This window comes from Mucor velutinosus (assembly GCF_035048745.1).
Source record: "Mucor velutinosus strain NIH1002 chromosome Unknown tig00001569, whole genome shotgun sequence".
In the NCBI taxonomy this organism is placed as follows: Eukaryota; Fungi; Mucoromycota; class Mucoromycetes; order Mucorales; family Mucoraceae; genus Mucor; species Mucor velutinosus.
Genome location: NW_027041921.1, coordinates 1,411,241 through 1,424,842, shown reverse-complemented (window position 1 = coordinate 1,424,842; position 13,602 = coordinate 1,411,241). Strand labels below are relative to the sequence as shown.

Below are 13,602 nucleotides of genomic sequence, written 5' to 3'. Positions count from 1 at the left end.
GAGCAAATGGATAAAGAGGAAAAACTGAATACTTACGAATCTAGCTTTAACTCGGCATCCAAGCGAGCAAGAGAGCGAGCAAGACGATGTTGAACAGTGTCAGCGATGAACGGGGTTCGGTCGAAGATCCAGCGCCAGTGCGCTTGCCATATTGTCAGCAGAGTAGTTGCGAAAAGTTGAGGAATAGAGAGATCATTGAACGAGAGAGAGAGATCACGATCAAGATAGGGAGAGGAACAGAGTAATATTTGTTGGAAGAAATGAATCAGATCAACATCAGAGATTGAGGAAGAAGCAGAGAGATAGGTGTGGTACATGTGTCGCCAGACCAATAACTTGGGAGGGCAGGAGAACAGAGTATGGGTGATATCCTCCGTGGTAGAGGCAGAGCAGATGGTACATAGGGGAGAAGGGTGTTTTTCGGGGATGCGTAAATGTAGCAGAGCTCTTGAAGGGATTTTTTCGTAAATAGCTCGGTACCAGACCGTGCGAGCAGCCAGGGGGATTGAGATTCTCCAGAAGGAGAGCCATTGAGCCGGCCGGAGAGGAGAGAGTGAGGAGGAGGTAGAGGAGAGGTTTTGACGTAGTTTTTTGAAGTAACGAATGCTGTTGAGCGGCAACCGGCCTCGCGAAGGCAAGGAAGAAGGAGGAACGATAATGCTACGGCAGAACGCTCGAAGGGAGGGAGGTTGATGTGGGTTGAGGGTTGGACGAGGAGCAATGAAGCACTGTTGTGCAAAGAAAGGTTGGAATAGTAGTTGACGCGACTGAATGAAATCAGCAACACGTTGGGATACAATAGGATGGCGAGCGAATTGGAAGGAAGGACGAACACGAAGCACCTGATGATCAATATCTAACTGGAAAACCTCGCTTACAAGAAGCTTTCTGGCAACGTCAGAGCCATCTAAAAGAAGATTCGGTGGTATAAAGCTAGAAGAATATAAATTGTTAATAGTAGGAGGAGAATGTAAAAGTATTTCATAAAGAGGGAGTGAGTAGCAAGTAATAGCATCAACATATAAGTTACGACGTTCTGACATCTGAAAGATGGACAAGCAGGACTGAAGATTAGTGATTGGATTGAGATAAGTATTGCGACGGGATGGACTTTGAGGAAACCACCACCGATGGCGAGCATGCCGAAACAAGAGGTAGTAAAAGAAATGAGAGAAGACGGTAGAGGAGTAGCACCAAGAAAGAGTATAAGTTAAGACAGGAAGCGAAGGAGTGTTGTACTTGGAGAAGGCCGGAGAGTCAAGATATTGAAGCAATAGAGGGCACACCCAGTACCATTGCAGAGCTTGTTGTTGAGAGAGAGGATCTAGGAGCCCCAAACCACCGGCAGAGCGAGGTAAAGAGAGAGTAGCAAAAGAGAGTCTAGGGAATATACGAAAATTAATGAAGGCGGTACCCAGGCTTCGTAAAGAGAGCAACTGGGCCTTGGTAAATGTTGTGAGTCGTAAAACATGCCATAATTTGGAATAAATGAGTGAATTGAGAATGGTGACCCGGCCACGGATAGAGATATTGCGTTGGGAGTGGATAGCAATAGCGTTACGGATGGAGTCATACAGTTTTTGAAAGGCAACATTGCGTTGAGTAATGCTGGAACAAATTGGATAACCGAGATAAATGAGTGGAGTGGTGGATGTGCGATCATGCCAAGCGGTGATGCCATAAGATGAGAGCAGGGCTTGCCAAGTTGTTGATGGTTTACCTGAAAGAGATGTAGCTACTGTTTTGTGATAATTCAATAATGCGTTAGAAGCTTTCATGTAAGTAGTGATGGCAGCCTGCAAACGATGGAAATCGTGCGTGTCGCGAAGATACACCAAAGTATCATCCGCATAGGCAAGGATTTTGACCGCCAGAGGCGATACATTAGAGAGTATGGGATGATCATACCATCTACATAGTCGAATCTGGCAAAATAGGTCGAATCAAATCCAAAATGTTAGAAAATTGACAAATCAGAACAGAAGCCAAATCTGAGATTAAAATGGATTTGGCTGGCAAACTCTGTGCTATACTTATCCTTCTAGGCATAAATGATGGTCTTGATAGCCCATAAAAAGGGATTGTGAGTGAAAGAGTATCTACTACAATAGCTTATCCAAGCTAGCTTTTGCTTATCTCATTCCGTGTTTCCCCATTCAAAAGATTCAGCTATTACAAGATGCTCATCCATTGTCGAGGAGCCATCCTATTCAACGTTCCGGAGCACACGTACGAGTCTCAGATGAGCATTACAGGGATCCGAATATAATGTGCTAATTTTAGTTTTATGGATGAGGTTGCAGATAACATTGTCAGTACATTCTCCGGACGTCATGCTATAGGTGATTTTATTATATAAAAGGCAGGAGTAGAGAGACAAGAGACAATCAGATTAGAGACTTCAAGAGACTTATTCAGAATATATAATAGGATTAATGAATGGCATAATTGACGAAGAGAGAAAGGAACTGGGAAATTAGGAAGGGTATTTATAAAAAAAACGTGAATGGGTTTAGTTCTTGTAGAGAACTAGGTGGAATAACATTATGCTCTACGTTATTGAACTGATGGGGATATGCGTTGGTCGATAGTAATATATCAACTCTTCCAGTGTAATTCCCATATGTCTTTTGATTGTAAATAATATTTTGTTGTGCAGTACGTTGTGATGACAGCCGCACTATATAAGCAGTAATTTGACAGGCGGGGTAGCTATGATGGGGATAGGTTACTTATAGAAGATCTGCAATATAGCTGTGTTAGTAATTGAATAGCTTGGCAGGTTCATAACAGCTATTGTTGTATTTCTTATATTGCTAAGGTTTGGACTCTATTCTTTCGTTAACAAGTAATAAGGATTCAAATGCATCTTCGTCTTGACAAATGTCGACATTTTCAAAGTTTTCCAGTTTCTTCAAAAGATTTTTCATATTAGACTCTGTCTAGACTTAACAGAAGAAGGTGCATATTGCCTGATCTCTCGTTGTATTTTTGACTATGAGTTTAGCAGCCAAGGGTGGGGAAAGACGATCCAAAAAAGATGAAAGCAAACTTGACCTTTCGAAAAACCAAGTATGGGAATTGGATTGATTAGGGAAGGATGAGTGGCTTGTGGTCTCTGAAAAAAGTAAAGCGGTGTACCTATCCAAAGTTGGTGCTTTTCTTTCTTTACCACACTTTATTACACACCACGACGATGGATCCCTATAGAAACAATCAATACGGTAAGCATCGCATGAACGAGTGCACGTAAGATGTCATCTAACACGAGTATAGGCTTTCGACCACCACCATTACAGCAACCACCTGGAGGATATCCTCCAGCTCAAATGCCACCACTGGGAATGCCACCCAATGCAGCATCGCCTATGGGGCTTCCACCTGTTGCTGCTGGCCCACCATCAGCTGCACCAGTGCCCAGTACACCTCCCAGAGACGCACAAAAAGATAAACTAAACACACTATTCGTCGGTGCCATTGCAGCTGGCGTGTCTGATGAATGGATTGAAACATTGCTCAAGGTAAAAGAAGCGTCCAAATGGGAGAGGGTTCATAGTGTATACTAATGGTATATCTAGACATGCGGTAATTTGGTGCATTGGAAACGTACCAAAGACCCCTCTGGAAACCCCAAAGGGTTTGGTTTTGCCACCTACGATGATCCAGACAGCGTGTTGTGTGCTTTGCGTGTTTTAGGTGGTGAAAAGACAGATGGTGTGACATTAAAAGCACAGGATGGCAGCAACGTTGAAAAGAAGATGATTGTGAAGGCAGACGATAATGTACGTACACATTTAGAGGGGCATCAACGTCAACAGTTACAACAAGATGAAGCTAAAACTGTAGCATCAGATGATGAAAAGTACAATCTCGTTCAACAGTACATTCATGCCATCAATGCAGGCCAACAACCAGCATCAGCAGTAGCAGCAACACCTGAAAACGCCGAGACCACGGCTGAAGCCTCTATTGATAAAGAGCTTGCCTTCTTCAAGGAGCGTGCTGCAGAGAGAGACGAGCACCACCCTCAGCAACACCAGCAACGACAACAGCATGAGGGACGCAGAGATTCAAACGACTATCCAAGACGACGAGGCGATGGTTTTGTCAAGGGGCCCACCGAGTATCATTCACATCAACCACCACCACACCTTCAGCATCAACAGGACATGGCTACAGATGAAGAGATTGAGAGAAGACGACAGGAAAAGCATGAGCGTGATGTGGAGAATGCTTATTATCAACGAGAAAAGCGATTCGAGACAAGAGAAAACCAAAAGCTACGTGAATACAAAAAGGACATGAAGCGAGAACTGGAACTGGAAGAACGAGAGATCAAAGACAAAGCCTACTGGTTGGAGCGTCTGGCCAACTGGGACGACGACGTAGAGATAGCCAAAGGGGAGGAGCCTTATTACCACGACCGATCCAGATGGAGACGTATGAGAGAATCACAGCGCAGAAGAGAAGAGGAGCGTGATGAAGAAGACAGACGCAGAGAGATACAAGAAGCTGAAGATGAACAGGCTCGCTTGGAGGAAGAAGAAAGACGCAGAAAGGATAGCAGATTCCTCAACAGAGAAGCAGATGATGGCAAGATTGCTTTGAAACCTACCAAACTCAACTTCAATATGCCCATTAAGAGAAACACATTGGGTGGTGTTGATGAAGATGAGGAAGAGGAAGCCAAAAAAAAGCGTCGTGTCCTTGTCCCTCTGGATTATGGAGACATTGATCAAGTCAAGACGGATTACGACGACGAAGAACCTATATCTTCAGAGGAGAGACAGCGCAGAGTGAAGCAATTGATTGATTCTATACCTAGCTCACAGGAAGACTTGTGGAAATATACAGTGAAATGGGATGAATTAAATGAGGTAATATGCGGACATCATTGCCCCTACTTGATTGTGCCTAACAAGGTGGATATAATAGGACTTGATCGAAACAAAATTGCACCCATTCGTATCCAAGAAAATTGTTGATCTACTAGGCATGGAAGAGGATGATTTGGTTAAGTTTGTTTTGCAGTTTATCAGAGAGAGGAAAGGCCCCGATGAGCTTGTGAGTGAATTAGAAGGTGCTCTAGATGAAGATGCCTTGGTGTTTGTGATGAAATTGTGGAGAGCTCTTATTTTTGAGACAGAGAGAAAGTACAAGAGGTTGTAGAGTTACTCTAGTTTATTACTATACTATATACATGCAAGGAAAAGTAACTATTTTACTACAACAATAAACCTTGACATTTCAATGACATCAAGTATCATCATAATAATCTTGAAGGACACTACAAACAGCTGCACCTGCGAAAATACAGCATTAGTTATTCCACCGCGAATTACCAACGAAGCTGCTTCGTCTTCAATTGAGATCTCTAAAAAAAAAAAAGTTAAAGATGCTTATCAACATTGCATGAACCAATGGGAACTGGCGATAAAGCAAAAAGAAAAGAGTTTAATGCGCAAAAGAGCCAAAATAGAACGCGAGGAACTTATTATTGCAAAGAGATGTAAAAGATCAATTTAGTCAATGAGATACTTGAATCGTAACTAGCTGCCTCGTATACTTTTGTTGAATAAAATAAACATTTAACGCTATTCACAAACTATTATATTATACTGGTTTTGCGAATTCCATGACAGTTGGTTTTCGAACGGCATGGATACTACACGTAAATTTCATTAGGTGAACTTGTATGATACTAAATGCCCATACTCCTTCACTTGAGACGATGCCATTGGAGTGCTTGGTCCATGACAACCAGGTATGGTATATAAATGAAGAACACCGCCGCTATTGTTTGCTATATCGTAAAATGGAGCCTTCTTTACTTGATAGCACTTGTTGCTCACTATATTTGCCTGAGGAACCCCATTGACAGTAACTGATTTCTCGATAGCAAAGACAGAAGTGTGGAGACAAGCAACAGCAAGCAATAATAAGAATTTGACCATGACCTATGTGCATATAATGAATAAATGAGATTCGAGATGTAATTTTCATTACCTACCAAAAGTAATGAGAATGTAAATACAGGTGAAATACAAGAGAAAAGTTTTTGATGGGTTATATACTTTTTTCTGCTTGAAAATCTTGAAATGTGAGCTGCAGATCATTTACAAGACCCTTGGATTATCAATTGACTCCTGAATCTGATGTTGCATAGAAAAAGTTGGAATATCATATGCAGCTCTCAATGGCAATGGTTCATCAACGATAATATGCAATTTGTCAATAACAAAGCTGACTATACAGATCTGGAGTAACCCACTGAGCCTAGAGTATCGAGGTTCAGGAACACGAAGCTGCCAGAGAAATGATATTCAGGGGCAATGCTAAAATGTACACTAGCCAGCAAAATAAGCTTTGAATGTTGCATAATTCAACTGTTGTCAATGCACGATTTAGGTACAGTAATCTCTCAACTTTGGTTCAATAGATCTAAAAGGATTCAAATTATAAGTGATTTACCCAATTCTAAGTTTATGTTTATTGTAAATTTAAATAATATCAAGTAGATACAGATGCAGCCAGTACACACTTCGTTTTTATATTCTTGAACTCTTTTTCTTTAGACTTTGCTATTGCTTTGTCTTTGTCGTTTATGTGGCCAAGTAGTTGTATGTTCAAAATGAAAAAGCCTCTCATTCAACATTTGTTCAGTCATCAGGATAACTTTGATGCTTCTGCTCCTTTTCTCTTCATATCCAGGGGCTAATGTGCTTGTCCAAAAACGCCAAAAACCACCAATGCCACCGATGCCAGAGTCTTGAGGTTACTAAAAATGAGCTTGCTGTAAACTGCTTAAGACAGAGATCTTCAAGCTTTTCCTTGCAAAAGAATCCAACCAAAGCGTTACAGAGAGAGACGTTCTCGTATGGGCAAAAAAGAGAAAAACAACATCAGTTCCATCACATTACATACCAAGATTGAGTATAAAACGTATTACCTGCACGTGGCTGTGAGCGAATCAGTTGCAAGAAGAAATATTAACACCTAGACGGACATATTCATAACAACAAAGCTTGTTGGAAGCGATGTTCTTACAAATAAGTGGGGTTGTCGCTTCTCAAGGGATAAGTGGCCAAGTCTAGCTTATGCTGTGTTAAGCAGGCGGGCATCTTTTATCTTATATTCCCAGAAGGAATCCCTTAACGATAAAAAGAAGCCGGGTTGTCGAACTTACCTCATAGTTGAATATGAGGTGAAGAGTCCTAGCCTGTCTCCTTGCTTTTGAAAACAAAACATTGGTAATATTAACACCTAGACGGACATATTCATAACAACAAAGCTTGTTGGAAGCGATGTTCTTACAAATAAGTGGGGTTGTCGCTTCTCAAGGGATAAGTGGCCAAGTCTAGCTTATGCTGTGTTAAGCAGGCGGGCATCTTTTATCTTATATTCCCGGAAGGAATCCCTTAACGATAAAAAGAAGCCGGGTTGTCGAACTTACCTCATAGTTGAATATGAGGTGAAGAGTCCTAGCCTGAGCAATGTTTTGCTGATTCTTACAGAAGAGATGAAAAGCCATTTCTTTTTTTTTCTGTCGCGTTTGAATTGTTGAGATAGTGACGTATGCGTTGGAGAATATATTATTAAGCGATTGTCACAACGCATTGCACAAGGTTAATGAGTTTTGTTAGAGTCTGCATAGTTTCTTAAAAGCATCATCGATGCTGTACCTATGCGCGACTATAAACACCTTAAGTCAAAAGATAGTTTCTTATCAGAATACCCTCTTTCTGAATGGGATTTGCCTAACTACATTAAATATTACGAAGAAAAACACACAAAAAAGAGTAAAAAAGCCCTCAAAAGTACATTTTTATACCATCTGAAATGCATTGCAAGAAATACATCAACCAGCGAGGAATTAAAAGACTTTGTAAACAATATCGTTGAAGAAAATGAAAACAAAGATGAAAGCCAGGTACGTGAAGGAAATTTATAGTAAACGGTTAGGTTATTAAGCATTACTTTGCATCGATGTCTTGTTAAGGATGAGTCAAGTAACTGTATAAAAATAAACGGCAATGTGATCTCTAGCAATATTAGCCTTGTCGCGTCGTCAAGCAATACCACTATTGAAAGACAAACTACTGAAAACCTTATTGAAGGAAAGCAAGAATTGAGGTATTTATTCAAATAGCAACAACTGCAAAATTAATTTAATGACAAAATTTTTCTTAAATGATGTAGAGATGAGGTCGACGACCTTTTTGTAAATATACAAAAGACAACAGTTACGTTTATAAGCATAACATAACTTTGTTTTTTATAGAATCCGCTTCCAACAGGAAATGCTGCAAATAAAAGTATGTATATCCTACTTGAAAACTCGATGTCTTTTTCTGATAAGATTTTACTTGGTAGGAAAAATAAATCAAACAGAAATACTCTGCGACTCCGTCAACAGACCGATCATCCTAGCATCACAAGTTCGCCACGAGGTATATTTACTTGGAGTAAAAAGGGTGAATCATTCATCTAGAGAAATAACTATGTTATTAGGTCGCTAATTTCTTATATTTATAATTACTATAGCTCCATGGTTCTTTAAGCCAAATTGAAATCTCCACTCTCGAAAAAATGACAAAAAATTCAAAACCTACCACAATGGCCGAAGAACTGGATCTCATGTCAGCCAAATTGATACTGGATCTGAATGATGGAGACATTAATGAAGTAAGTGCCTTGAAGTAAGTAAACATTTGAAACCATTACTCTTTTAACGTTTAACACTATATCTCCTTTCTCTTAGACCCCCTACCAAAAATTGTGAGTCTCATCAACTTTAGCACTTTGAAAGTTTTCCAAAAATATGTCAAAAACGAATCATTTTGGGAAGAGGTCAGCAGTGTAAATATAGAGCTCGCGCCTGCAATGTCCGTTACATCGGAGGAGGTCTTTAACCGTGTGATTGAGGTAAGCTATAATTTTTCATAATGAAATCCATCACTGACTTCTTCCTTTATTAGCTTAGCAAAGATCCAAAAGGCAGGCTTGCTCTCAAGCAGTTAAGATTGACCATTGCAAAAGAAAAAGTCAAGGCAATTGAGGAGAATGAGGACGACATTACTGCAGTTTTAGACATAATGGAAATTATAGCCAGAAATGTTGTAGCTGACGACACATTAAAGCCAGACGAGAATGATTCAGAACTGACATGCTATAGAAAAGTGGCATCCATTCTGGATATTCTACTGAAAGATTTGAACTTAACTTGCTAGAGTAAGTAGCTAACATAAAAGCCCTTTTATTAACGCTGACCCGAAATGTGCTTATTTGTCTATTCTCTATAGTGGCGAAACAACATGTAAAGCTAGCAAGTCTATTGCAAAAGACCATGAAAACATCTATGGAATTAGCATACCTTTAAATCGAGGCTTCGGTCGTCGAATCGATCTTTTATTGTCAACAAAAAATATTGAACTATCAACTAACGAATGGAAGCGAAAGAAAGCTACTCAGAAGCAATGCCTGGTTCAGCAAGTAAAAAACATTAGAATGAACAAAGCCATTCTTAGTAGACTCCTTGAGCTACCCCTTTCTGAAAACGATTCTAAAGATGTTTATACGCTTGGTATGGACTGGGTTGGTAAGTTGATTCCCTATTGTTTCTAGTACATACATACATACATACATACATACATACATACATATATCTAAATAATAGGATTGCTGACTATTTAAGAGACTCATAGGCCCACGTGGTTACATGTTTGCTGTAAAGAAAGTCAATAATATCTACATAGCCAAACACACCAACAATCTTTCCACGCCAGAATATCTATATCAATTGCCTTCGTTTATAGCCACTCTCAAAAACTTGTATATTTGGGAAAATCATCATACCAAGTTACAGGATACAATCTTAACAGGAGTGATTGCAAAAGAAGAAGGCGACTTTTTTATAAGCATCGCTGGTGGTACTGATGATGTTGGGTGTACCTCAAAAGAACCATCACCAAATATATATTTAACTTCTACAAAGACAAAAAAAAACAATTAAGACTATCAAAATGATACATGAAGAAGAGATAAGAATATATATAAATTAAAGATATTTATTAAAACCAACTAAATGTAATGTTATTTGAATTGAGCTTGCATGAATTAAATTAAGTATAAAAAGCATACCTGGCCACTACTGCTGATTTGTCTTAAAACGTTGTATCTGTAAGTACAGGGAAATAATTGTGGAAAGAAGATAGGAAAGAAGTTTTTATACCTCAATCGAAAAATCAGACGAAGCTGACATTGGGAAGAGGCGAAGCCCCTCCACCAAGAACATAACGCATCCAATTCAACACTTGATAGTATTGATTTATAAGGGGTTTTTACCGTAGCAAAGCAAAGGCGCAAAATCTTGGCGACTAAGCATTTAATCCAGCATTGGATAGCATTGATTTATTGGGGGGGGGGGTTACCATAGCGAAGCGAGTAGCAAAACTATAATATTCAAGCAGCAAATTCGATTTCTCATTCTCATTATTAACAAGCTTACGAACAATATAACGCATCAAAATTTGCTTTACCAAAGTCAATATGCCTCCTATTCGAATTAGAAGCTGTACAAGCTAAAGAACTGCTCTTCCAGAAGACTTCAGCTACCAGAGATGTAACTCATGCCGTGTAAATAAAGATATTATAAAGCAAAAATACAGCCAAATTCGATAGGTTTTAGGCCATCATATCTTGAAATGTAGATTTTCCTGAGCCGCCGGAATGACACCAAGCAATTGTACTTGAGTAGTAGTAACTTCCTGACACCTTTGCTCAACTTTTTGGGGACTCAAAAAAAAAATGGCCAAAAATCGACCAAAAAGCATGAGAGGGGCCTCATGGTTTACATCGAAAATCAAATGATCGCATTTTTTACCTTGAAAATGAAGACTTTTACTATGGCATATATTAATTCAAAATGTTTCTCTCGACCCAAAGCAACCTCTGAAACCACTTCTATGAGGTTTTCATATGCAAAATATGACTATTTTCGCTAAAAACCTCATTTCAAATTTTATTAAATTGCTCAATAATTTAAGTCAAAACATTTATTACAGTTAGCACCATTAGAAGCGCCTTGAAAAGCACTCCAAGAATGTATTAGGAAGCGTAGGGTGATCATCATAGTTTATATAGTCGAATATCATAAAACAGATCACAGAAGTCGAAAAAAGACGAAATCTGTCCAATCTTGAACAAAAAAATAAACTGGGTTTGAATTAATTTTGGCGGCGGCATTGCTGCTGGCTGGCCCAAATGCCTTTCTAAGGGTGACAATGTTGGTTGCGATGCTGATCAAATGAGGATCACGCATTTGAAAGAACAATTACTTAGCCCGAATACTATTTTTATTGGGAGTTCCTCCCTGTAAGGTGTCTTTTGCAATGGAAATATTTCAAAAAAGTTGCTGTAGATCTTACACAAGTTCTGTATTTACGCATGGCCAGCTTTATGCCGCCATCTCACGAGCAACATCAGCGAATGGATACCTCTCCCCTCCTGACTCTGATATAGCCTTTTTTTTTTTTTTTACTATTAATTGATTGTTTAAAATCTACTTTTATGCCATATTTTTATTATCTCTAATTAGGAATCTTTTCAGCGAAAGCCTGCAGGGTAACGCCGTCATCGAGGGTAGCGAGATTGATCGGCTAGTTATACTGTATACAGTACGAACTGTGCAACACTCTTTTTTTAAAAGCGCGACATCATTTTGGTAAAAGGTGTATATCCTTGACCACAAACATGGCATCTCAGTTCCCCCAAATCTAAATTATTAAAATCACACACGCAAACACGCACGCACCAACCAAGAAGCCCTTTCTCCTATTTGCACATTTCCCTTTTTCTTCTCTTGTTTACTTTTTCTTTTATCTTTTTCCTTTTTCCCCCTCTCTTTTAAATCTTATATAAATCATGAATGGTTTGAAACTATCAGGTACGCATGAACAAACATCTCATAGTAATAGTGGAGCTGATTTCAACCTCAAACAACCCAATAGCAGAACCGTACAAAGTAACTAAAGTCTCGGCCAAAGACGGTAAAACTGGACAAGATATTCAACTGCATTATACAAAGTACAAGGTGGCTGGCAACGGCTCCTTTGGTGTTGTCTATCAGGCCAAGCTACTTCAAACGGGCGAAGATGTTGCTATTAAGAAGGTGTTGCAAGATAAAAGATTCAAGGTACACAGTGCATTGTATAGGAGGAATGCAAGACAGCTAACAATGAACTGATATATTCAGAATCGTGAATTGCAAATAATGAAAACAATCTCTCATCAAAATGTGGTATCCTTGAAAGCGTTTTTCTACTCTCAAGGTGATTCCAAGGTAAGATTTTCAGGCTCAAATTCATGTGTGTCATGCCGAAACTAAACTCGTAACATCAAACCAACAGAAGGACGAGGTATATCTTAATCTAGTATTGGAGTATATACCAGAAACCTTATATCGTGCAACCAGACATTATGCTAAATCAAAGCAACTGATGCCACCTCTCTATATTAAACTCTACACCTATCAAATCCTGCGTTCGCTTGCTTACATCCACTCGGTTGGTATTTGTCATCGTGATATCAAACCACAAAATTTACTCTTGGATCCATCTACTGGTGTAGTCAAATTATGTGATTTCGGAAGGTACAGTCAATTATCAGTATATAAACAAACAGTGAATCTAAAATCCAAATCCAAACAAACAGTGCTAAAATGCTTTTACCTGATGAACCCAACGTATCTTATATTTGCTCACGTTATTATCGCGCTCCCGAGCTTATATTTGGTGCTCAGAATTACACCGTAACTATCGACATTTGGTCGACAGGATGTGTTATGGCTGAACTCATGTTATGTCAACCTTTATTCCCAGGCGAAAGCGGTATTGATCAATTGGTAGAGATTATCAAAGTCTTGGGTACACCCACCAAAGATCAGCTATTATCCATGAATCCAAATTACACCGAGCATCGATTCCCACAAATTAAAGCTCATCCGTTCGCCAAGGTATTCAAATCGAAAACACCTCAAGACGCTATTGACTTTGTTGGGCTATTGCTCAAGTATTCACCCAATGAACGATTAACTGCATTTGAGGCGATGGCACATCCTTATTTCGATGAGTTGCGTGACCCAAATGTCAAAATGTTGAGTGGATTAGCGTTGCCAAAGTTGTTTGATTTTACAAAGCAAGGTATTTAAATTGTGTTGATACGGTCGTGTGTATTTGGAGCATTGATGGTGTTAACATGATATACGACATTAGAACTTGCATCAATAAGGCCAGAGCTCTTATCCAAATTAGTACCATCTCATCATTCACAAAAGGCAGTTTAAATATCTTGTCCATTCAATACCCCCATACTCCATTATTATATTACTATTTGTATCAGAAATTAAATTTAGGAATCTTATCTTGTATTCGCTTCATGGTTTAATCGGGATTCGGTTGTTTGAGAGAGAGAGAGGTACATAGAGATGCAAGGCAAAAAAAAACAGTATTTTGCCTGCTCATTCGGGCAGAAGCTATCTCATACCGAATACATACAGTGTTTTCAGTTTATCAGTCAATAGAAAACATTTTGGCTAATATTTGA

General features: G+C 39.2%; 4 protein-coding genes across 4 annotated transcripts; 3 read left to right on the top strand and 1 right to left on the bottom strand.

The window, feature by feature from the left end:
- Positions 1–32: 32 nt before the first annotated feature.
- Positions 33–1,778, bottom strand: ATC70_012648 (uncharacterized protein; the record flags this gene model as incomplete). The annotated part of the gene is made up of 1 exon (XM_064831819.1): positions 33–1,778. The coding sequence occupies one exon, from the start codon at positions 1,776–1,778 to the stop codon at positions 33–35; it is 1,746 nt and encodes a 581-aa protein (XP_064678099.1).
- Positions 1,779–3,196: 1,418 nt separating this feature from the next.
- ATC70_012647 (uncharacterized protein) lies at positions 3,197–5,169 on the top strand (the record flags this gene model as incomplete). Its single annotated transcript, XM_064831818.1, has 4 exons — positions 3,197–3,224; positions 3,277–3,521; positions 3,579–4,877; positions 4,936–5,169. The coding sequence occupies 4 exons, from the start codon at positions 3,197–3,199 to the stop codon at positions 5,167–5,169; spliced, it is 1,806 nt and encodes a 601-aa protein (XP_064678098.1).
- A 3,420-nt stretch (positions 5,170–8,589) lies between these two features.
- ATC70_012646 (uncharacterized protein) lies at positions 8,590–9,230 on the top strand (the record flags this gene model as incomplete). Its single annotated transcript, XM_064831817.1, has 3 exons — positions 8,590–8,699; positions 8,799–8,925; positions 8,979–9,230. 3 exons carry the CDS (start codon positions 8,590–8,592, stop codon positions 9,228–9,230), a joined length of 489 nt encoding a protein of 162 aa, XP_064678097.1.
- Positions 9,231–11,922: 2,692 nt separating this feature from the next.
- Positions 11,923–13,342, top strand: ATC70_012645 (uncharacterized protein; the record flags this gene model as incomplete). Its single annotated transcript, XM_064831816.1, has 6 exons — positions 11,923–11,944; positions 12,009–12,193; positions 12,254–12,340; positions 12,408–12,649; positions 12,712–13,199; positions 13,272–13,342. The coding sequence occupies 6 exons, from the start codon at positions 11,923–11,925 to the stop codon at positions 13,340–13,342; spliced, it is 1,095 nt and encodes a 364-aa protein (XP_064678096.1).
- Between the last annotated feature and the right edge of the window lie 260 nt (positions 13,343–13,602).